This window comes from Serinus canaria, chromosome 3, assembly GCF_022539315.1.
Source record: "Serinus canaria isolate serCan28SL12 chromosome 3, serCan2020, whole genome shotgun sequence".
Taxonomy (NCBI): Eukaryota; Metazoa; Chordata; class Aves; order Passeriformes; family Fringillidae; genus Serinus; species Serinus canaria.
Window position 1 is genome coordinate 25,790,744 of NC_066316.1, and position 24,302 is coordinate 25,815,045.

At 34.8% G+C, this 24,302-nt stretch overlaps 1 protein-coding gene across 1 annotated transcript in view; it reads right to left on the minus strand.

The window, feature by feature from the left end:
• The window catches only part of LRPPRC (leucine rich pentatricopeptide repeat containing), an 87,564-nt gene that overhangs the window by 27,030 nt on the left and 36,232 nt on the right, over positions 1–24,302 (minus strand). The window contains exons 21-26 of the mRNA XM_050971875.1: positions 23,817–23,930; positions 22,474–22,604; positions 20,930–21,015; positions 19,088–19,292; positions 11,400–11,524; positions 10,684–10,790 (exon numbers count right to left, since the gene is read on the minus strand). Of these exons, the coding sequence (XP_050827832.1) occupies positions 10,684–10,790; positions 11,400–11,524; positions 19,088–19,292; positions 20,930–21,015; positions 22,474–22,604; positions 23,817–23,930 (768 nt within the window). The remainder of the gene's footprint in view (positions 1–10,683; positions 10,791–11,399; positions 11,525–19,087; positions 19,293–20,929; positions 21,016–22,473; positions 22,605–23,816; positions 23,931–24,302) is intronic.

Sequence of the window (24,302 nt, forward strand, 5' to 3'; positions counted from 1 at the left end):
TGCCACATATTCAAAGTGGTATATATAAACAGAGCTTTCCAGGTACATGCTTTTTTTCCAATTAGTTATTTGTTTGGGTTTTTTCCCCTCCCCACAGTTACTTATCGGTACCTGTTCAGTGCTTTTTTTAAGAGCTACCAAGCAGTTTCACATAAAATATGCTGAAAACTAAGTCAAGAATTAACATCTTACACAACAGGCTCTTGATACACAACAGGCTCTTGAAAATGAAAAAGAAAGAAGTATGTTGCCTGCATTTGCAGCTAATCCTCTTTAGGACATGGTAAAATTCAAATGCTGAATTCACTTACAACTTCCAATATCACTGCTGATCCGAATGCCAATGAACTCAACAGCTCGAAAGCTACAAACTTTTTATAGTAAATCCTTCCCTGTTCAGAAATGATTGATGTGTCTGTCACTACAAGGACAGCTGAGTTATACAACAGATATCCTTGTGTTTCATTTTGAAATTGAGAAGTGTTTTCACATACTGCAGGTCTCAATCATCAAAAGAACATCTAGGTCAGATTAACTAAATCTCCAGGGCTTGCCTGATAGTCCATATTTGTAGCTTATCCTTTACAATCTTAGGGAATTTTAAACATTGCATTTAGCAGCAAACAGTGTTTCTACGATACAGCAGACTAAAATAAAGAATAACAGAATGCAAGGAATAAAGAAAAATTAAGTAAAAAACTATAATTACTCTTCCAATTCCCAGTTACAATTTTGATCTTGCTTGTTTCAATAGACTAAATTAAAAAAATAAATCTATATTGAGTGGTTTCTTTGTTTTGTTGGGTTTTTTTGAGAGTCTCATGCAATTCATCCAGCATATAAACCAAACACAGATTTCTGACTTTTACATTCTTTTGAAATATAAGACTGTTGTACTGTACCAAATCAAACCTTGTTATCCTCTCTGTAACAGTAACTACAGAAGAATATAAAATGTCAGGAAACACAGCAATACTTTCCCTTTAGTGCTCTTCCACTCTCCAGCTACCTGAGGTTCAGTGGATCACACTGGTTATACTAAGTTATTTCTCTTCCATGAGCTTTTCTAGTTGCCCCTGAAACCCATTAAGATTTATCACATACATAAGATCTTTTGGCAACGGGTTGCCTCCACCACCTTCTGCAGAGAACAACCAACATACTACCACTTTTGATTGTTTTCAGCATAACTTCAACTAGCTTGGATTTTGTATTAGAAGACAATATACAATTGATTTTTCTTTATTATCTCAATTTCATACTAAAAAAAAATATATATATATATATATATATATATATATATATGTATAAAAATTCCCTGACTCTTCTCTAGGCTAAGCAGAATTCAGCTACTTCATTGTATCTCCTACAGAAGTCAGGCCAGAGTTTTGATCAAAACTTACACATGATGTAATTCCTGGGGGTGTCCTCCACAGGGCCAGGAGGGGCACTCAATGATGCTGATGGGCCCCTTCCAACTCAGCATATTCTGTGGTTCTATGACAATCACACTTATTCTACACTTATACCCACACCAAAGAACTCTCGTCAAGCAGCAATAAAAATCATTCAACAGTCCTAACACACTGAAAGCATTTGATTTGTTCTCCTCCTTCTGAGAACCAGTCACTTCAAGTGATTGAAGGGGTCCAATCAGCAAATTTTCTGTACTAACAGTTTTATTTGAGCTAATTTCTACCTATTACCACTGAAAGAAAACGGATTGTCTGGAAAAATAGTGACCTGTCAGAGAGGAATCTATGAGATGTTTTTCCAGATTTTAAAATAACAATAGAAATATTCAAATTCTGTTTACACTAGTATTCTGTAACTGCTACAGCCAAGAGAGCCATACTGGTTTTTTAAAAAGTTTAAAAAATTACAAAAGACATATGAAAATATTTATTTCCTCCTCTCTACTTGCCTAAACCAAACTTTTTCTCTTTAAGCACAAAACTTACAGATAAAAAGCACAAAAGACAACATACAGACCAGAAGCCCTGAGTCCTTTTCAAAAAGATGATTTTAAGCAAACTAAGAGTTGAGAACTGTCCTAAAACAGTGCCACTTTTGCTGGCTTAGGTTGCAGAACTGTTTAAAAACCAGCAGCAGCATTTTTCATTTGGCATATATGTGACATGAGATGGAGAGCTTCTGTTTTAACCTTGCAACACTGCACATTCACAAATGACTGTTCCTGTTTGGCAAAATAATTCTTACATACAGCAGTCAACTTATTTCTAGCCTTTCATAACTGCACTTTGAATAACACATCAATTCTAACCATTCAAGTCTAACCCCAACCACCTTACTTAGTTTATATTTACTTCAAAATTTCTGCATTTTGTTTGCAAAAAGTTCTTTTCTTAGGGAAATAGTTCTACTATGGTCACTAATTCAAACACATTGGAAAGAAACAGCCAAATTTTATAAAAGCCATCCATGTTGCACTTCCCAATGGTATTCTTTGGAAGGACAGATCCATTCATTCCTCTCTTTGCAGCTAAAAAATCCAGTTATAGTAAGAGACAGCTAATGCTGCTAAAGGAAGAAGAACATTTCATGAAGAGTTACATCAGCAGCAATAACAGACTTATGCTACCAGTACCAGAACCAGTTACTGAGATTGAGATGCCAAAGCAATGTCTTGCAGGAAAATGCGTTACTGCTCCGAGCAGACAGCCTTGGGCAGACAGCTATAAGAACTGATGTGTGTCATTCCTAACAGCTCTCTCCAACATAAGCACCACAGAAAACAGAACACTTGATGGGAAGTTCTTAATTTAAAGACAGATTTTTTCCCTGATTCCACAAAAATGTCTATGAAAATCTCACTAATTCCATACAGCTTTAATGAAGCCTGGGATATTTGTGCATGGCAGGTTATTTGAACAAAGCTGTTTACAACATAAACATTAGATGTTTTCCTTGAATCTTCCCCTAGGTTAAAACTTGTGGCAGAAGTCCTCACTTCTACAAAGCAGTAGGTGCACTTCTTAATCAGAAAGTTAGAATAACACATATAAAATTTCTGTACCTTATGCAGCCATCCTAGTCTAGCTATTGAATGAGATAGTTAAAACCATCTTACATTTCTATTATTTTTTTTGCTGCTAAACACTTCTTTACTTTCAAATAACAATGCACTAGTTTTTTAAAAATACCAATTAACATATTTACATTATTTTTAAAAACAATCTTACATCTTGAGTTCATATGTATGCAGGTATGCCACTTTGCTGTATTTCTTTCACTACAGTCATCATAGCAAAGTCCAAGTGAAGTATCATTGTTGAATATGCAGTAAAAAAACCCCTATTTTGATTATTGGCTGTGAACTTTTATGCAATAGTCCAGAAGCTCACAAAAGATCCAGCTTTAGAGACTGAGTAATCTAAACATAATCTGTGCATCAAAAAGCATCTTTCCTGTTGCAATCATATCAACTGCCCAATAAAACATACCAGAGCTCTTCTAGCTCAGCTTTTATTTAAGTCATTGTACTACCAGGATGGCATTACAGCTACAGCTGTTTATGGCTGGCAATGGAAGCAATACTTTTTCTACAAGGTCATTTTCCACTTGGAAAGAAGTTTAGTTCTCAGTGATTTAAAAAAGAGCTTCTTTGGTGATGGCACAGGAAGACACCCTCACTCACTTTACTCTTTCTAAACAAAAGAAAACCTTGCAAACTCTCTAAAAAATGTGTAATTTCTTTTTTTCTTTATAAGCAACTTTGCCCAGAAATAAATATGACTAAACAAAATACAACTCCTATAACAAGCAATTCTTTAAAGAGAAACTCATCTAAAATATGTGGACTGTTGTTCAACTTTTTGGGCAAGAGATAACTGTATGTAAGCTTGAAAACAATTATATCTGTACCTTAAATATGTCTACTTTTCATATTTGATAATGAGGGCAAGTACTGTAATGCAGTACTGGAATACTGAAACTTATGAGCTGCTCCACTGCAAGTCATGCCTTCAAAGCCTACTCAGCTAATGTGTATTTGATATTTTATTTGCAGTACCAGATATTTAATGAAAGACAAAGGGACACATGCCTACACATCTATCCTCACTAACTATTCTCCTGAGACTGATGAAAATTCAAACTAATTTTCTCCTCTCTGCCTATCCTACAATCACACAAGGTAGCAACCAGTCAACTTCTTCTAGGTCACTTTGATGTAAAAAGCAGTAGTAGTTCCCAGTAAGAAAATACAAAGTTTACAGTCTCCACTGGGAAAGTTTGTACTGTTGGTTTGTGGCTTTTTTCCTCCTACATACGTATTTGCTTCAAAGCTTCTCTCAGTTTCACAGTTCACTGACTTTACCAATGCAAACATCTGTTTAGTAAATACTCATGATTTTATTTATTTCACTTGAAAGAGGAATACATGCTGCTATGTGTTAGGCAAACATGGAGAAAAATGTCAGGCAACTTGATTATTTTCCAAAAATACTAAAATAAAAGTAGGATAGAGTTCTACAACTTTACCATTCCTCAAAACAACTGAAACTGATATACATTTAATGACTGTTGGAATATTCTACATTTACCAGTAAGTTTTCCAAGCTAAATTATGCAGTGAAATATTAGTACAAAAAAAAAAAAAAAAATCAGTAGACATTCCCTACGATAGCTACACTGAAAGAAAAGGTGACACAAAAAATACACAAACACTCTGCTTAAAACAAACTCCTCAAGGTTATCCTAGACTCAGAGCAAAAATTTGCTCTTGGCCTTGTAATGTGGTTTTACAGTGTATGATGAATGAAAAACAAAGGCATTATAAACTTCTATTACTCCTTCTAACACAAAGTCCCTGGAGCTAAGAAAAGATGCACAGATCTTGCCATAATCCCACATTCTGAAGGCATTACTGCCTTCCTTTTGGGAAGGAATTTTTTCAGTAGTCATCTCCTTTACCAAATTTACTTATTTGAAACATATCCCTTCCCTGTAAGAAAGGAATACTTTAGAACTTCAAAATAACGTGCACTGAACTAGTAAGCCTTTTTAAATTAACCTACATACATTGATGCATGAAAAGAAAATCCAAGTTCACTAATAACTAACTGCATCAGAGTCCAGTTTCAGAAGAAGTAATGATTTTATTGGACTAACAGGATTCAACAGCAACAGTTTTAAAAATTAATCTTTTCTCGTAATTATAGGGCTTGCATGCTTAAAAGCTCTTTCTCTTCTGTCTCAGTTGTATACAGTTAGTGTAATAACAGCTATTACACTACCTACAAACTATTCCTAAATCTCAGACCACCATTATCTAATACAACCTTGTTCACAAACATTTAAATTTTGTTTTAATCACCTCCACTCTTTTCTCAACAGGACCAAAATTAAGTCTTTGTAAATAAATTCAGAGACTAGATATAACCATCACTAAATTACACATAACTGATGCACCCCCCTCACTCCCCCAACCCTGCTGTCACAAATCAAGAAAGCATCTTCTCCTGGTAGTTCATCTCCAGCATAAAATCAGCAGGATGCAATTTTATGATGCAGACTCTTAAAAAAAGCAATCTGGATGAAAGAAGGTTGTAATCTCTCAATATCATGTAGAAATGTTCTCATTGTTTTTATGGCAGATTAAATCCAATGGCAACTGGTATCTTGAGGTCTGCTGACAATGAATGTCACAATTCTTTGCTTAAATCTATTTACCTCTTAAATTACCTTGACATCTGTTGATAGATATATTCCTGTACACTGAACTCACCCAAACCAGTTCTTTTATCAGGTCCCAGACAGCAGCAGCAAATGCCTTTACTTACATTTCTTTATAATGGAACACATTTCATTAAGCTATTTCACAACCATTTGATCCTGAATTCTTCATACTAATGTCTCAAGATACATAGGATACAGTATGATAAATTCAACTATTAAATATAAACAACATATTTAGAATGAGAGTAGATGAAGATAGTATCACACTTGGTTAAAATTTAGTTTAAAGACTTCTGAAGCCATGCACTATCCATGGCCATTTTCAATGAAGGCTCCTCTAGTGGAAACAAAATAGGTTGAACTTCTCCCAGAAAACACTGCAACACAGTTCTGAGATCTTTCCTGTATTCCAATCTTTTTTGCCTTCATTTCCAGCAAAACCAAACCACAGCAGGAATGAGAGCTTTTACTCTTTCATTGAAGGAGCAAATTAACAGCTGTTATTTTAACAGCCCATGTGATTCGATCTAGAAAGATTTCAAGAAGTAACTGTGGAACAACAGGAAGACAGTGGAACACTGCTAACAACTCCTACTTCCAATCAGAGGGATCTGTAAGCTCCCAATTAAAAATGCAAAAGATTCATGATTCTGAACAGGGTGCTTGTTTTGGTTTATTCAGTTAAATATTTTGCTTTACAATGAAACTTCATTTAAGGTGCAATGATTTTATTGATACTGTGCAAAAATGGTTTAAACATCAGTTTAATACCTTGCCTGCTCAGTCACAGGAATGAAGTGTTAATTTCTGCTTATGAAAACATGGTTCAGACTTTCAGTAAGCAGATTCATAGATGGGCTTTGCTGGACCCTCTGCTGCAGAACTGTTACAGTACTGAAAGAGATACAAACCTTTTCAGAAAAAGCCAAGAGTGGACATGGGCTGCATTACACACTGATTCAGTGGTATTTAAATAGCTGCATTTAGCATGAGTAAATGAAGAAAAAGGGGTGGGTCTAGAAATATTCAGTCATCATGAATGAAAAACAACTGCAAATTATGAGATCCTGGTGAAAGATTCAGAGATGACCAAAATATTAAATCCAACCAAAATGGCAGACATCAATTATATTTTAACTACTGTAAGTGGTAAAATATGTAAACCTCCAAGCAGCATAAAAACAAACAGGGTAACAGGTGAAAAGGAGAATAAATAAATTCCTCCAAGGTGGTGTAACATTCCCTTTTTCACTCTACACTTCTGGATGACCTTCCCATTAGTAGAGATCTTAAGCACCTGCTTAATAAAGTGGCAATCAACAGCTGAGTAAACAGAAGGGACTTTTAACTGTCCAGTCCAGGCACCAGGTAAGTTGAGAGATCTGGTAGACTAGGCTCTAAAATATTCTTTTACCTTTTATATACCAGACTTAGAAGACCATACGGGCAAACAATTCTTCTAGATTTTCTCCACATAATTATGTAAGACCTCTTTGCAGGGGGAGATGTGATTAAATATTTTTGAAATAGAAAAATATTTCAGTGGACAGATGAAGTATTTTTTAAAATGTATTTTCCCTCTAATCCTATTTATTGAAAATTCACATTTTTCTTTTAGCCTACATTAGTTCTAATGTAGTTTAGTTTAGTTAAAAGCAAAACATACTGACCTAATTTTCTTCCTTTTTTCTTTATGAAAAACAAAATTCAAGGACAAAAGGCAATTAAGCTGCCTTTCTAAGTAAGGGAAAAAATCCTAAGTATCCAGAGCTAGATTTGATGACACAGAAGTCATGCTGTGCCAATCCAAGGGAAAGCAAGCTAGTATGTGACCTTGTGGTAAGGGGCAAGAAGAGAGATGTGCCAACTTTGTTTTGACACGATCATCTTTGAAGGACTAAAGACAAAAGCTAACTCACCAGTTGAGGTGCAGTTAAGAAGACTAAATCATGTCTGGATGTACCCATTGGTAGAACTTTTTTTCAGGGTAAAGCAAAACATCACCTACCAGCACAACTTTGGGGGCTCAGGAATCTCCAGGCACATCTAGAATAAAATAGACTTACACTTTACAGAGCAGCCAAGGCTACCTTATCTGTAGCTATTGTCTCTGAGAACAAGACCTTCAAGTGCTTAAGAAGGCAGTTCAACAATACTGCAAACTGTTACCTTGTCACACAAACCCCCATGATGCCTCAGGAACAGCTTTTCCCCCAGAAGCTCCTCTTCCAGTCACCATTGCCTCAGGAGAGACTACTACATGCTTCAGTCTAGCTGTTCTAGCATGGGTCAGACAAATTCTCTGCCTCATCTCCTTTGTATTTACCTTTCACTGCTTCTCACACTCTTATTCTCTGGTTAGTCTTGCTTTTATTCCACCAAGCAGATAAGGCCCAGAGCTTTCAGCTTTCTCGCTATTTCCCATAACATGATCTTGCATATATATCCATTCTCAACACATTTGTGGCCAGATAATGCAATGTACACAAGTCTTACCTGATTTTTATAATCTCACTCAAATCTTACCCTTTGTCCTTTCCCAGTATTGTCACCCACTTTCATTTTACCAAAGATTTCAGATTTAAGAGTTATTTTTTTCATTCCTGGGGCTTTGAGTTCCAAGTTTTTCAAAGCAGCACTTGTCATTGAGTTTCATATAAGCATCTAGTATATGTGTAATTTCTAAAAATAGCAAGAGCAAGCAGAGGCAGTGGTCTCCAATGAGTAAAAATCCCATTTAAGCAACCATTAACCTTCACAGTGGTAATTTCCTTAGCTCTTAAAGAGTTTTCTTTCCAGATTATTACTATCCTTTTAGACACTCTTTATTAATTCCATAGATATTTTCAAATCACTAAAATTAACTGACCATCATAACCAGCAATACTTAATTAAAGCATATGCCTAAAGGTACATGCAACAGCATCTAAAAGAGAAAGCAGCACCAACTAATCTCCTTCACTGAGTATTATTTCACAAGCAAAGAAGATAGAAAAATAATCTGAGATGACCATCAAGAGAAGTAATTTAGTCACAAAACCCACTGGACTAGAGAAAAGAATACACCTACACCTCATATATATATATATATATATACACACACACATATATACACCACACACACACACACACATATTTATAAATATATACATATTACATACACACACACACACACCATTTCACATTATACTGAATAAGACTTTCACTTCCCAACAAATCAAAAAGCAAATAGAACTTGCTTATGTTTTAAAAAATACATACTATTTTCTTCTTCAGCAAAATATCAACAATAATGCTTCTGTCCTCCCTTTTGGAAACAATTTCTTTGAAAATACTTAACATATTTTGACATAAGAAAAGGATATTTAAAATATTATGCACCATATAGTAATTGATTTTGTGACACTTTTTCCACTAGTAATATACATCCATAGTATTCCTAGAAAATTCCCTATTAAAAATTATGTAATTGAAACCAGCTCTTCTCCACAGCATAAACAAAGCTCCAATTAATACTTCATAGAAGTTAGATAAAAATACTTTAACTAGCATAAAAGGCAGGAAAACTTCCATTTGATCTCTAGATGCCTAAATATTTGTGGTTATTAGTAACTCATGATCAATCACCAAATACTGAATACCTGCAGAGAGAATCTGGCAAGCTTTAAGAAAATGACAAGAGTTTCAGCGCCCCAACAATTTGATAACTTGCTTATTATCCTATTCACAATTGCTGAGCTCCAGACCCCAATAGAAATTCCAGGAAATTAAATGCCAATATGAAAGAAAGAGCTGCTAAATCACATGACGTAACATTAGCTCATTTAGCTTTAATTTTACTTCCAAATCTGAGATTTCATACTTTCACCTGCTATATGCTTTAATCACTGTAAAAAGAACTCAACTCCTCAGTGTCACCTGCTGTCAGACACTGATATTTCTGTTCTTCTGTATTGTAAGATTTGAGCTCCAAAACACCCTCTCAGAACAAAAATACCAATGTTTCAACACGGTGCTTAGCAATATCCACACACCCCACAGCAGGACAGTATTGTTCTACCACAGACAAACACACAGACCTTCAGTTAAGATTTTTTAAATGCAAAAATTCCATTAGACAATTCAAGCAGAGACAGCTGGCTTTTCAGATACTCTAAGGAGAACTAGGAGAAAAAGCATTCTTTGTCTCAGGAAGGAAAAAAAAACCCCAAAATTTAGGTTAGAGTTGTGTGTGTGCATAACACAAAAATGCTGAGGACAAACTATTACTTTTTCTGCAAGATGCCTCCTCCCATACATTAAGTGAAAAACTTATGCAGCATTTTAAAAACATACAACAGTGTTAAGAAGAAAAAATAATCACAATCTGGGCAGGCTCTGCAGCTGCCCCTTTGACTTATCAATTTCAGTAAGCACAATTTCAATCAAGTCTAGATAAAATATACTAATCCTAAATAGACCAAGTTTGTCACCTACCACTTCCTATAAGCTGCTTACTATCCTGAAAAAGGGAGAGAGAGAAGAAATGCTAAATTAAATGCCAAACAGTAGCAGACAGCACTTGTTTGGCTGATTAACTTGTAGACAAGCATTACAAATAAATCTGAGCATGGTCTGCAGCAAATTAAATTCCAGTGCTTTTAAGAACAAAGAATTCCTTCGGAAAGAGGATTAGCAACTTTACACCCAGGAATGCCAGTTTAATTTAATTGTTCCACAATCCGATATTTAATATGCAAATATCATTTTGATATATAAGAGCAAATTTGAAAAAGTGAGGAAACAATTTCAATGTACAAGACGACTGTCTCTCTTCTGAACTGTAATTATACAAAATAAAGCCAGCCGAGGGTTTTTTATTACTGGGATTGCATTCTATTAATGTGAATCAGAACAAGACTAATTAAAGGTTAAAAACTTTAAATGTTTCTAATTAAGAGTCTAAATAGCTGTACGATTAGAGTACTATAGTTAAAATCCCACCTCGATGACCTTCTTGGCCTCTTTGTATTTTCCTGTTTGCAAGAAGGCAAAGAAGAGATCGTAAAGAGCCATCATGTCACCATATTCTCTGCTTATAAAATCTGAAACTAAAGACAGAATAAAACTCATTAATTTACTCAATATATTGAAGCATTTCAATTTTTATGTCAGACATTCCTAACACCAATATTTTCCAAGCCTCAGCTATAGGGGGATAATTTTGAAACAAACAGAATGATTATAACATACGACACAATTTGTTGTAGCTTTGTGGCTGAGTATATTTAAAATGTTTTTCTGCACTACATTTTGAACTATATTCAACAAAATAGACTATATTGGCATGCTCTCCTCATAGAAAGTGAGGATATATGGTTTGTGAACTGCACAGCTATTTGAAAAACAGATGTATTGTTTTGTTACTGTGATGTGTTACTATTAATTTGTTTCTTAATAGTAACATACATAGCTAGAACAAGTATTAGCACTAATCTTGGAGAGCTCAATGATGTATTATACAAACTGTTCCATATTTAAAATTGCAATCAATTTTTTAATCTGAAGAATGCAGGCATCATATTAGTACTTTGAAGTTAATACATAAAGACAAACTTTTTTTTTCTTTCACTTGAAAGAAACTATTTACAAATTCTGAAAGAAAAGCCCCCAGAAAACACTTCATATTAGTAGACAGCATTTGACTACATGCAACTAACCCTTTTGCAGAAGATCAGCATCTCCTTTTTCTACCAGTTTACAGCAGATGTTATGAAGTTGAAGAATTTTACCATACTTCTTGTAACAGCTGATTAAAGCTTCCAGAGCTGCAGGCATGTCATCCCTGTGGAATGAAACAAAATAAGAATAAAAACATTCTGAGCAGGAGCAATTCATGCAGAAAGCACTTTTAATCTTTAAAATTTCACAGAAAATTCATTTAGCAGTCTGTAATCCAACTTTATTCCCCCCTCAAGTCTTGTTGTTTTTGACTCCATGACCACTGTTTACTACAAATTAGCCAAAGGTGTGAATGTTCCTCAGCATCAGATGCACTTAATTTTTGAGCAATATTCTTAAGTTATGCTACATCCTATCTTGACAAAACCCAAACTTCATGGAAAATTCACTTAAGTGTTTAACAGCTTTATTTTTCTCATTTTTAAGTAATACCATGTACACTCTATTACCTCTCTGTCTATGCTTAGGCATTTTCAATTATTCCACAATATTCTGTTTCAGTAGAGATCACCAGAGTTAAGATAACCACAGCTCATTAGATTGCTTTCCACTGGTTTTACACCTTAACAGAGTCCCTGTAAATCATCTGTTAATGTCCACTCAATCGCAATGGAAGGGCTATAGCATTATTCCATTCTATATGAAAATCAGAATCCAACAGATATTTCCTACTTTAAAAAATACAATTTTTGCAGTTAATTCAACAATATAACATGGTACCAAAATGTGTTTTATGCTGGCCTATCCACATCAGACATGGCACTAGTGTAAATCCTTGTAATGGTAAGGAAGTGTACAAGATGCCATTAAATGCATTTTGTCAGGAGCCTCTGAGCACCAAGTAGAAGTAACACACAGAATATTTCCATTTATGGTACCTCAATCCTTCTCTGAGTTTTCCCCTATGTACACACTATTAACACCTTCAGAAGTATACATAATTAAAATGCAAAACTGGAAGTCATAAAAACAATCACAGTAACAACAAATACAAAATAACCTTCCATTCTGTAACATTAATAATCTGCTGCAGACCTTTTTTCCAAAGGATTACAACCCAATCTTGAAACAAAACCAAACAAAACAAAGCAAAACCACCAGAAACAACCAAGGACAACCACAATATGTCAAGTTATTCTTTGAAGGGTAAGGTTTAAGCTGCAACAAACCAAGACCACACACACAAAATGTAAGTAGCCAGGCAGTCAGTAAGACTGCATTTTAGATTTTAAGAGCCTTATTTGATACGGGTGATGTAAGTTACCAAAGGAAAAAAAAAATTTAAAAAATCATTCAACAACAGCAGCTGAAAGGCTGACTTGAAATAATGATTTAACATTCCCGAAGCAACATTCTCAAGCATGATGAAAAAGTTATTTTTCATCAACAAAACCTTAACAAATCAAGATACTAATGTTAAAACAAGCCCATTTCAGATGTCCTCTCCTCACACTGCGTTTCTTGTGCAGCACAGATTTTGCTTTTTCAAAGAATAACTAACTAAACTACCATGTACTGCTATCATTATCTAGGCTAATATTTTTTAAAATTTTAACAGTAAAACACAGAAGAAGAATTAATTTTATTCAGTAATACTGGCATTCTTTAAAAGAACCTTAGATGATGGATTTCTACCTTATCCCCCTTACTGAGCCCTGTTTACAGTGCATCTTCTGGCACCCCATGGAGTCATTTGAATTTTTGTCATTTGGGGTGAAGACTAAATTACAGGTTAATTTCAAAACTGCAAGTAGATGTTGCAGGCTAGATTACTGTCATAAAAGCGAAATACTATGGTAGTTACCATAGTCAGATATAAAGATTTATATAATCAGTATTTTTCTCCTGCTTTAGATGCAAGTTCAGTTAACATTAGAAAAAAAACCCAGTTTTACAGAAAACTACTCAATTTCTAAGGAGGCACAACAACATTTATACATTCAAATTAAAGTTTTCAGTGATAAATCTAGCTTTTCAGACTGATGCTCAAACAGCTATAGTATTGTCTCAGCTGTATTCCTAAAGGATTAAAGTGACTGTTTTTAGGTCAAAGCTATCAATAAATGAATGAATAATTGCAATGTCATTCAAGCAGTAGCACTAACAGTTTTTTTAGTCTCTACATGTATACTTCTGAAGGCATTAATACTGCACAAGCAGAGAAAAAAAGTCAGCAAAGACCTGAGACAAAAATAAATTGAAATATTGTACTTGTTACTGGGACCTACTGCTCAAAGGGCTAAGTTTGTATTTAAGGAGTAATGTATTTTACACAGTGATGTACAACTATTTTTAATCTACTAAAAGATATATTTGTTCAGTTGCATTCAATCCACCAACCAGTCATCCACAGTTTCCTAGAGAATGGGGTTTATAGAACATATAAATACTAAAACTGGCAAAGACAAATATAAAACAATAAAACATAGAGAAGTTCTGACTTGATAAATTGTTGGTACCACTACTGCAAAGAAAAAATGATCAAGCTTATGCCTGTACTTGAGCTTCTATGATTTAGCAATCTGCAGTATTTTTAAACTGTCACAAACTGCAGTTAATTCCAAGTAAGTACCAGCAGCTACTTTTGTGAGCAGTTTTTACAGTCCTTTTAGAAAATGAAAAATAAGGGACTCACTGTAGGCTTCAAATTTCAAGCAGACATAACATTTTAATGTGTTTCTTGAAACAATTATAATAAAAAGAGCTGTACAAAAGAGAATTTCTACATTTTAAGAAAATGCTATTTAGACATAATGATTTTAAACGAACAAACAGCTGTACATTTGAAACTATTTGGGAGTCTTTCTGTAAGAAGTTATGCATGTCAAACACCCTTTTATCCTCCCAAAGGATACTTACTCCTCTAAGACATTAAAAGCCTTGTCTAAAACTATTATTTAATTAATATGGTTCTAGTCAAAAAGGGAAAAAAAAGTCCACATATTCAAAGCCATGTTGGAAAAATCATATTTCCAGCATCAGTTTGGAATAAACAGTATTTAAAGCATGAACACAGATGATCCATGCTTCATTTTGAGTTGACCAGATACTACAGCTTTAACTCACTCACAAATATTATCTAGACCTGTTCCACTTAACAATTAATTTTTCTGGCACTTTGAAACTTGCTCTTTTAAAAAAGAAGATACACTATTATTTTTGAATGACAGAAGAAGCCTCAGCCACAGGCTTTTATGCAGCCCCAGGAGAGTCCTATTTTGGCATTATTTTCCAGCTGAAGTGAAGTTCAGGTTAAGACACCAAGTTTTTTTATTCTTTTCTGTTTAGAATGGCTACGAAGTCCAAGCTATTATGGGTCCAATCTTCCAAAATATTTGTGTGGGCAATTTTAATCACACAAAGTTATCTGAAGGGCCAAAATTACTCATGTAGTAGAAGGTTTGCAGGACACACTGTGGCAGGACTGGCTATACCAATCCTCAATAATTCAGCCCCCCTCACTTTCAACAAGCCACTCCCCTCTTGCTTAAAGAATGTAGTAAAATCTAACCCTTTTACTTGTAATAAACAACTTTCCCAACCAGAGAGTCTGCCTGATAAAAATAAGACTCCAAATATTGATTTTAATTGGAATGAAGTGCTGCAACATTATGCATAAAGCTTTAGTGAAGTGGCAATTTACCTAAGGGGTTTACTGATTGAAAAGCTCTCAAACCTGAAATCACTAGAGAGGTAAAAAGAAAAAAGGGACTCTCTGGGGTGGGGGTGGAGGGTAGCCTGGTAAAACAAATCCCTCTCTATAAATCTGAAGCAGATGTTAGTGTAGAGGGAAGTCAATTCAGCAAGGTACAATCAGCTTTACAAAAATTATTCTGTAAAAAGAGAACAGGCTCTTGAAAGAGCTAAATGTGTTTCTGTTCATTTGCTGTACTAAGGAATCTTCAAGGAGACTGGTGTTGCAATTACAACTAATCCTCCCCAAAAAATTAACTGTGTTGAAGGCTTTGTAATTTCCCTAGGTACAATTTAGCTGTCACTTACTTTAAAATTTACTCAAACATGCGTTCCGAACAGCACTAACTTCACATGTCAAGTGCTTTCCAGCCAATTGAGTCTAAACTGGAAGTCGGTGTTAAACAACTGAATGATTAGACAAGATAGCTCATTTCCCTGCTCTTTTGTTCAGAATAAAATGCCACATTTACATTATCAGACTCAACAGGATTTTCTGACAGAGGGAGAAAAAACCCTAGTGAACACTGTCCATAGCAAGCACATGAAGCCTGTCATTTACCAATCATCCTTCAAAAAGCAATAGCCATGAATGTAACTTAATTACGACCCAATGATCCTTGACGAAAAATCATCTTATCACTGTCCTGTCCCCATAGGGCAAATGAGACACTTCTGTCCTTTGGCACTGATGATGCTAAATTCCTAATTGCAATAATGGAGTAAGAGAGCCAAACATCCCTAATTTCATTGCAACACATAAGGAGTTTCAATACAATATTTGAAACAAAGCTGCTAAAAAAATTGGGAAAAAAACCTCTCCCCACAAGAGACATGAGTCCCCCGCTAAAAATACCACTTAATTTACAAAGATGCCTGTTTTTACAAGTGTATATAAAAGTCAAATCACTTGTAAGTGCTGCAGAGTGATCTCAAAAAGAATCACAGGTGATTTTAACTCCGTGAAAACAACAGAAGGAAAATTGTCAAGGCACTGCATTCATGCTCTGTCTACTACATAAGAAACTAATCAAAATGGGTTTATATGAGATAAATGACAAATGAGCACACCAAGCTCTAATGGACAATGCTGTATTAAAATACATTCACCATTTTAAAAGAAAAACAATCCATCTTTTTATCATTTAAGATACAAGTATTAACAGCTTGTGTTCCCTGACTTAAACTACAAACTAATTTACTCATATGGTCTGTAACATAATGCTTTCATCATTTACCTGCAAATTTTCTTCCCTCTGCTTGAGAGCATTTCTTATATCAAGAATTAGTAAATTTCAAACATGAAGATTTTTTTTTTGTTTCTTCTCTCAAAGGTGAGTTTGTAGAGAACTTAAACCAAAACCACAATCCTTAAAAATCTTAGTAATTTTTACCTGATGTAGGTATCACAAGTTTTTCTAATTATCAGCAGGTGGAAGAACCGGTTCAAAAGTAAGACATATTTTAAGGCAAAGTACAAGTTCTTCATATACCTGCAGGTTTCTCTCCACAGTCTAAGGAAGGTTTATCACATTATATGACAGACCAAGACCACATGGACTGTCTCAATTTTTAATGTGATTTTCCCATCTTGAGAAATTCAAGGTCATAAATAAAAATCAGAAAATTTAATGCAGGGAGATAGAACCCATGCTTACCTTGCAGTTTTTTCTGACATTGAGTAAGGAACTTTCTCTAGTTACTTCAGTGAAATTCTTCCAAGAATATTAAAGGCAAAATGTCTATTCTACTATAATGCTGGCTTTTGTAAAGTTATGCTATCCACCACCAACATTTTTTTTCTTTTCCATGCTCTGTTAAAAACTTTTAAGTTGCACTACGACTTAATAAGAACTTAGGAATATTCAGGACTGAAAGAAAGGGGTGGATGAAAACATTTTATACCTCTAATTGTTGAAATCTTCAAAAGTGAATCACATATTCCTTTACAAGCAATTAAAAAGTTTGAAATAAATTAAGAAAACAAAAACACTAGTACAACCACTACTGTGGAACATTTTAAAATACCCCAGAGCTTATTTCAGAGGCATGCTGATGACCTGCAGCTAAATTACAACATTTCAGCATGATACTGGAGCTGTAGAATGGCAAACAATAAGCACTACTACTGAAATAAATGACTAACACTTATTTCAGTCACTCATAACTTTCAAAATACTCTTAGCATATCTAAGAAAAACAAACAAACCACAAAACACACCTCCCCCTTGCCAAAAAATAAACACCCCAGTGAAAATGCAGTTATTCCTCCTAAGCAAATTATGCAGAAAAAACCATCAAAATTCTGTCTACCATCAGAGAAGATGCAGTCTCTCCACCCATAAGGTGGTAAAAATCCATAAGAAATTAGCTTACTTTCATTTATATATACGAACTATATTGGCACCTCTACAGTTGAGGACCAATGACTTCAAGCCATACAATTCCAGAATCTGGAACTACTTTCTCCTTCATGAATCCAGTTTCATCAAAACTTCCTTTATTAATTAAAAAAACTCCAACTTTTTATAAAGCTTTTCCAAAACTTATAGTCAAAAAAAAAAAGTGTAATCAAAATAAAATAACACTCATTACTGTCCCCCTCTTCATCTGCACATGATCACACCTTTATCTACACCATCATACACTACATCTCAAGTGAAAAGAGCTGAAGTAGCACCAGGTACAACTTGCATGTCAATGTGCATAAAGCAATTATGCAAAATGCAGCTGCTCTTATGCGCACTGCAAAGCATATCAGATATTCTTCCGACACATTAGTTACATATGATTGCAGTTAAATTACTTTCATAAACATCTGCCTGGCTTGTGATGCAACCAAGGCAGTCACTGACTGAGAATATGTACACTATATTCTTAACTGCTGACCACTTACTAAAATACTGTTTTTAAAAGAGAATGTGCACACATCTACCAAGAGTTAGCTCTTGCTCAAGAATTTTCAATACAGAAATGTTATACAGACCTTGCATATCCAGAATACCTAGAAGAACTTAAAGCCCCTACATGGCTGACTTATATGATAGTATGAAAATTCATTTATTTCATAGATATTATATTTATGCCAATAGCATTTTGCTCACATGAACCACAAGTCAAGAAATTGATTCATAAACTCTAGCTACAAGTGTTGAAAATCCAGGAACTACAGAAGTGACACACAAAAGAATAATGAAAGGATTCTGCATATGGTAAAGGAAAAGTGACTCTTGCCTTAATTTTAAAAGGAGATTATTATAAAATTCATATGCATGTTAATTCAAATATCCTACATGTCATAATGAAAACTTAAGCAAAGGAATAATGCACATGGAATTAAAGATACTTCCCAACAGAATGCCTGTACAAAATTCCTTTTCCCTAATAAATGGTACTACAAGTATATATAGGTAAACCCCCTCAAACATAACAGACCACACAGCATTTTCTTTGAATTTTAAATTCAGCAACACAGCAGCCTACTGGCAATGATATCAAATTATCTGAATTACATGAATTAAAAATACTTCAGTATTCAACAACCGCCCTGCAACTCACCTGAGATATACTGGAAGGCACAGCAAAATAATGCTGTTTTGATGTGAAAACATGTTCCACTTCAGCACAAGAGCTGAGACTGCACCTATCATGCTCTGAATAGCTATCTTGTCAAACAGACTTTAGAACAAACTAATTCATAAGCATATTCCAACATATAGCCACTTCATCTCTGATGTGCCCATAAAACACAGCTGCTGTTCCCAGAGATCATGACATGATGTCTAGCTGATGAAAAGAGACTTAGCTAAATGAAGAAAACATATTTGTTCATTACTGCTCTAAGATCACTTCAGTAATTGCACGTGCGTGAGCACTTCCAGACATGTATGCGCAGCTGTGAATTGCGTACACAGGTCATAGAACACATATAAATATCATAACTTGGTTCATCTGAAGCCCAAGCATAGCTTACTTTTCAAGGTGAACTGTAATCAGAGGGGCATGAAGGGCAGCAGTTTGCACCGTCCCCAGGTTTGCAATGGCATCATGTAATCGATTCACTGTTTCAACTTCACCTCGCATGGCAGCAGCATTAAGAATGCGGAGAAAAGATGCAACTGTTCTGCCTGAGATAGGAACATCCTTCTCTTTCATCTCCGTTAGAATGTTAATAGCATCTACAATGAAACAACACAAAAGACCCTTAGGTAATTTCATGTAGGGAAAACAAACTGCTATTAAAACAGCATTTCAAACCCAGCAGGAATGTAAATTCTGGTGTATAATGCCGATTTCAAGTTAATTACTACTTGCATTTCTAAACGAGACTACAATTATAAATCCACAATAGCATGGTTTTATCATTTTCCTGCAACTTTGACTACAAATTATAGATAGGAACTGTGTGCCCACTCTGCACCACATAACCCTGTACAGCCTGCCCTATAGCTGCAAGATTCTACTAAATGGATGCTTTTATCGTTCAATGCTAACATCTGCTAAATCACTCCATTGTTTCTTCAGCAGATGGCTTGTCACGAGGCCAGATAATAAAGATATGTTTACACTGTATATACAGCCAGACTAATGGTCTGATACCGATAGGGCCTGTTTGCTGTGTCGATACTAATTAGCCAAGGAGAGCCAATGAAAGCTTTCTAACAGACTGCATGTTAAAACATTAGGTTCATTAAGCTTCATTAGTAAGGCGGAAACAAACATTTTTGTATATGGAATAAGTGCGTTTTTATAATGTTCTTAATTACTGCATAGACAGAATGTTTTGACCACTTTACATTTGGCTACATTTCTGAATTATTTTATTTTCTGAGGGAAATTTATAGTCTTAAAAGCAAGCTCATATTTTCAAACTGCTTATTGTAGAGGTGGACATGATCTGATTTATTATGGTTTGGACAACATCAGCTTTGTTTATTATTTTTCTAACAGTAGGCTTAATAAAAGGCCAAGACAAATTTCAAAGGAAGATCCTTCATGAAAAAAACTGTTTTAGCTTTTTTGTGTTATTTTACAGTGTTTTAAATAAAACCATTACATTTTGTGTCTAGGCTTAGACCATGTTTTATAATGTTAGTGTAGTTGTTACTCTACAAAATCATAAAACTCAATATTCAGAATCGTCTTTCAAAGCTAATGACTAGTCTAGAGTTCTTTTCAAAGATCAATCAGACCATGTAAGCCACAGAATTATATTAGACTAAATTACAAAAATGAAAGCGCTAGCAGCTTAATGCAAACATCTAGAACTATGAAGTAAGCAGTTTGCAGAACACTCATTAAAAAGCCAAAATTTGTAGGCAATTTACAGATTGAATATAAAATTCAATAGCAAACACAGAAAAGAACAGTAACAGAAAAATGTATACTTTATGAAAAGTTAAATTTTTTTTGCAGTACTTGGCTCTTATGAGAGGGTTATGTTTATAGGTTTTATGCTCAGCCTTCAGACCTTCTTAAGCAAAAACAAAGCCATTAGTCTAGGCACATACGCAATTTGTGCCATAAGTCATGATCTTCAAACTCAATCCAAACAGCAATGCTAATAAAAACTAGCTGCAGAAATGCAAAAAGCACTGAGCTGTGCAAATGTAAATGACAAGCTTGCCAATCCATTAAAACTAATGGCCTGCACTGTCCAAGCATCTCTGGTTGAATTCACATGCAAATTTGTATGCAAAATGTTCAAGCACTTTTCAGGACATGATATACCATTAATATCAAGTCACATTTTTATTCTCGAGGCAAGATACCTTTATTATATAGCAGAAACACACAATGAAAGCAAATGGATTACCTTCCAGTCTACCATGCTTTTCTAAGACTTCTATCAGTGCTACGTACTTTCCACTGTCAAGAGCAACAGGTGAATTCTTAGGGAAGCTGGAAATTAAAGCATTAAGAATTGTATCAACAGAGGCTCACATTTCATAGCTTCTGCTTAAAGATTTATTTTTAAAAGTACATAACACAGCAACAGCACTAGGAGCTAAAAATGATAGTAAGTCTTAAAGGAAAAATCTGATAGAATTGAAAAGATGCATCATTAGAACATGATTTAAAAAAATGATCCACGCACCTTCCCACCCTAAAAAGCCAAAAGTTATGTCTCTGAGAAAGAGTCAGATGGTTTAATTATCTGGTAGTTATTGCATAAAATAGGGTATTTTCCAGAAGCCAGGGAAGAAAACAGTGCAGATGACTGGAACAGGGCTATATTCTTTTTTGACAGAGAGACTGAAACTATTCACCTAAGTTAAAGCCACTATTTTGAAGTTTCTGCTGTGTGTTGTTTCTTTTCTCTGGAAGTACTAAAAGTTAATTCCTTCACCGTTGCTTTGTATAACAATCCAAAAAGACACGTTTTTGCAATATGAGGCAGATCAGTAAAAATGTGTTACTGCAGTGAAACTCCAGCAGAAGACTGAATTTCACTTCCTGCAAACTCACACTAGGGACTATGTGAGAGCAGAACTGCAGTCAAAGCCAATACACAACCCTTATTTGTAGAGGGGCAAAATTCTTTACATTCACAGCTCAATCATTTCACATAATTTCTAACACTTACAAGGTGTAATGAGCACCTGCCTGCCAACCTGCTGTAAAACCTAAGCAAGTACTTTGTGGGTGTATGTGAGAGAGAAACCCTGAAAGTCACATTTAACTTAGTTTTCGATTCACTATAGCACCAGACCAGAAGGAGCCTTTTGAGGGAAAAAAGAAAGGGGCAAATAAAAGGATCATCTGTAAGAATTTGCTCCGGGCTAAGTCATGCATGGCATGTTTTAGCTGGGAGGTAACTTTTACTGCCAAGTTTCAAAGAACTGAATGTAAAAATTTAAAATAGAATGCTTGTTGACAGTCTTAAAGTAACCTTAAAGTACTAATATACTATATGCACTACTCAAACACTGCTATTGTAAAAACAATATAAGTGCCCTGCACTCTAAACACATTCTAGGTGCTTTGTAACACACAATACAGGTGCCCATCTTTAAATGTAAATGAGGCCAAAATTCAATTTAGACACTATGCCTGTTTAAAATAAAATATCTTATGTAGCAATCTGCATTTTTCAAGGAAAAAAAAAAAGAAAAAAAAAGAAAAAAAGGAAAAAAAGAAATGACTGACCACACAAAGTAGCTGCTTCTAATGTTCAATTACACAAAGCAAATTTTTTGTTTCCAAAAACCACACCCATGACTGTTTTAAATGCACATACATTGTTGGGGAAAACTAATTAAAAATGGATGAGGGGGTTAATACTCAACCTACTTAATTCAACAAGGTCTGTGTATCAGCATAAATCTCTGTGACATGTTTCAGTGCCGGTGTACTTACACTTTTTCTTTCAGGTTCATTGCCTCTTCTACATTATCATGTCGACAGCACAAATTTATTAAGGCTGCATAGCCACCGACAACCATGTCCGGTTCGTATTTGGCTTTCACTTCAAGGGCTTTTTGCATATTCTAAAAAAGGAACAAAGCAAAGATGTGAACGAGAGGAAAAGTCAATCTGACATTATGAATCTTATACATTCAGTGTGCAGTTACATGACTGCTTTAGTGCTTTTAGTAGTGTAGGATCACATATGAAAACACAGTGCTGTAATGCTTCAGGAAATTTTAAGAGCGAAAGCTGTTTTGCAAGCATTATTTTTGTAGAACACCTTTTACATTAATTTGAGAATAGACTTCTAAATAAATTTTCTTGCTTTGCATTTATATTTCTTGTATTTTTTAATGTAAGGGACGTCTTTTTTTTTTTTTAATCCCAATAATGAACATAATTAACCCATATTCTAAAACAGTTCCTATTTATTTGGAATTCATAACCATTTTCACCCGCTACACTGCCAAACACATAACAAAACTACTTTCTAAAGAATAAGAAACTACTTATTAATTCCATAGAAAGCTTATTTTTCTATAAATTCTTATTCATACATTTGAACACTTTGAACTTGCAATGGTGTTTGCATCTAGGCTTATTTCATATGCAAAACTGTAGGGATACACAGCCGCGATACTCAACTCTTTCTAAATTGTGTTCGTAGCAGCAGAGAATATTGTGCTATCACCTGCACAACTGTTACTGTTCCTATATATCCAGCTTTATAGGCAGGATCATATTGAAGAAGAAACCGAACAAAAGTGTGGTGATACCCCACAAATTACAGACACACACTAAATGAATGTAAACTACAGCTGGACGCCTGCCGAATGAAGGCAAGAGACCCTTTATCTCAGAAGAGCTTTCCTCCTGCAGGAAAATGGAATTTCAATCCCTGCATTAACAACCTAGTAATATTTGAATTGCAAATGACTAGTGCATGTATCAGTTGCTTGACAATCTAGATATAAGAGACCGGAGCCATGGCTTGAAAGGACATTTGGCATGTATGATAAACCTATCACAGCTGTTACTATCATTCACTTTGCAGATTATTGTAAACAAACTTCAGCAACCCCAAAACATGCCATTCAAGGTGTTGCTGAAATTAGTTAACCTTTTGATTTAATTGCTTTTTGCACTTATGTTTGATTTATAAGCATCAAACCATGAAACCTGAAGCACTGCACTTGTCTTTGCTTAACTGTGTCTTTCCATAACACAGTCATTTATGTCCCTTTAAAAATATAGCTATGTGTTTCCAATTATCTCTGCATTGCTTAAGATACCTCTTCTTCACAAAGAGCATGTATGAGTTGTTTCAAGACATCTGTAATAGGCTGGTTTTCAGCTTTTCGCTTTTCTAGTTTCTTCTCCAAAGCAGACACGTCAGATTTAGCACTCTAAATGGAGGTAAGAGAAAGAATGTCAATTGTGAAAACATCCTTCCCTGAACAACTTGTCGGATCACTTTAATAAAAGACAGACAAAATAATCCTTTTCTTTCATACTCAAAGAAATTTTTTAATCATTTAAGGTGCTTTTATCTGTTTAAATAGTACATACTAATTGAAGACTTGAGTCAGAATACAGTAAGAAAAACAAACCCAACATTAAGTCACATATCTACAAAGGTCAACATTACTATTTCTCTCACACTCAGTTCTTTGTGTTCAGGGAAGTAGGGAATACAAGCCTGTTTCTTTTTCCATCTCCACTTTGCTCAGATCAGAAATGTAAAGACTTGACACTCGACCATTACAAGCAGTATGGAT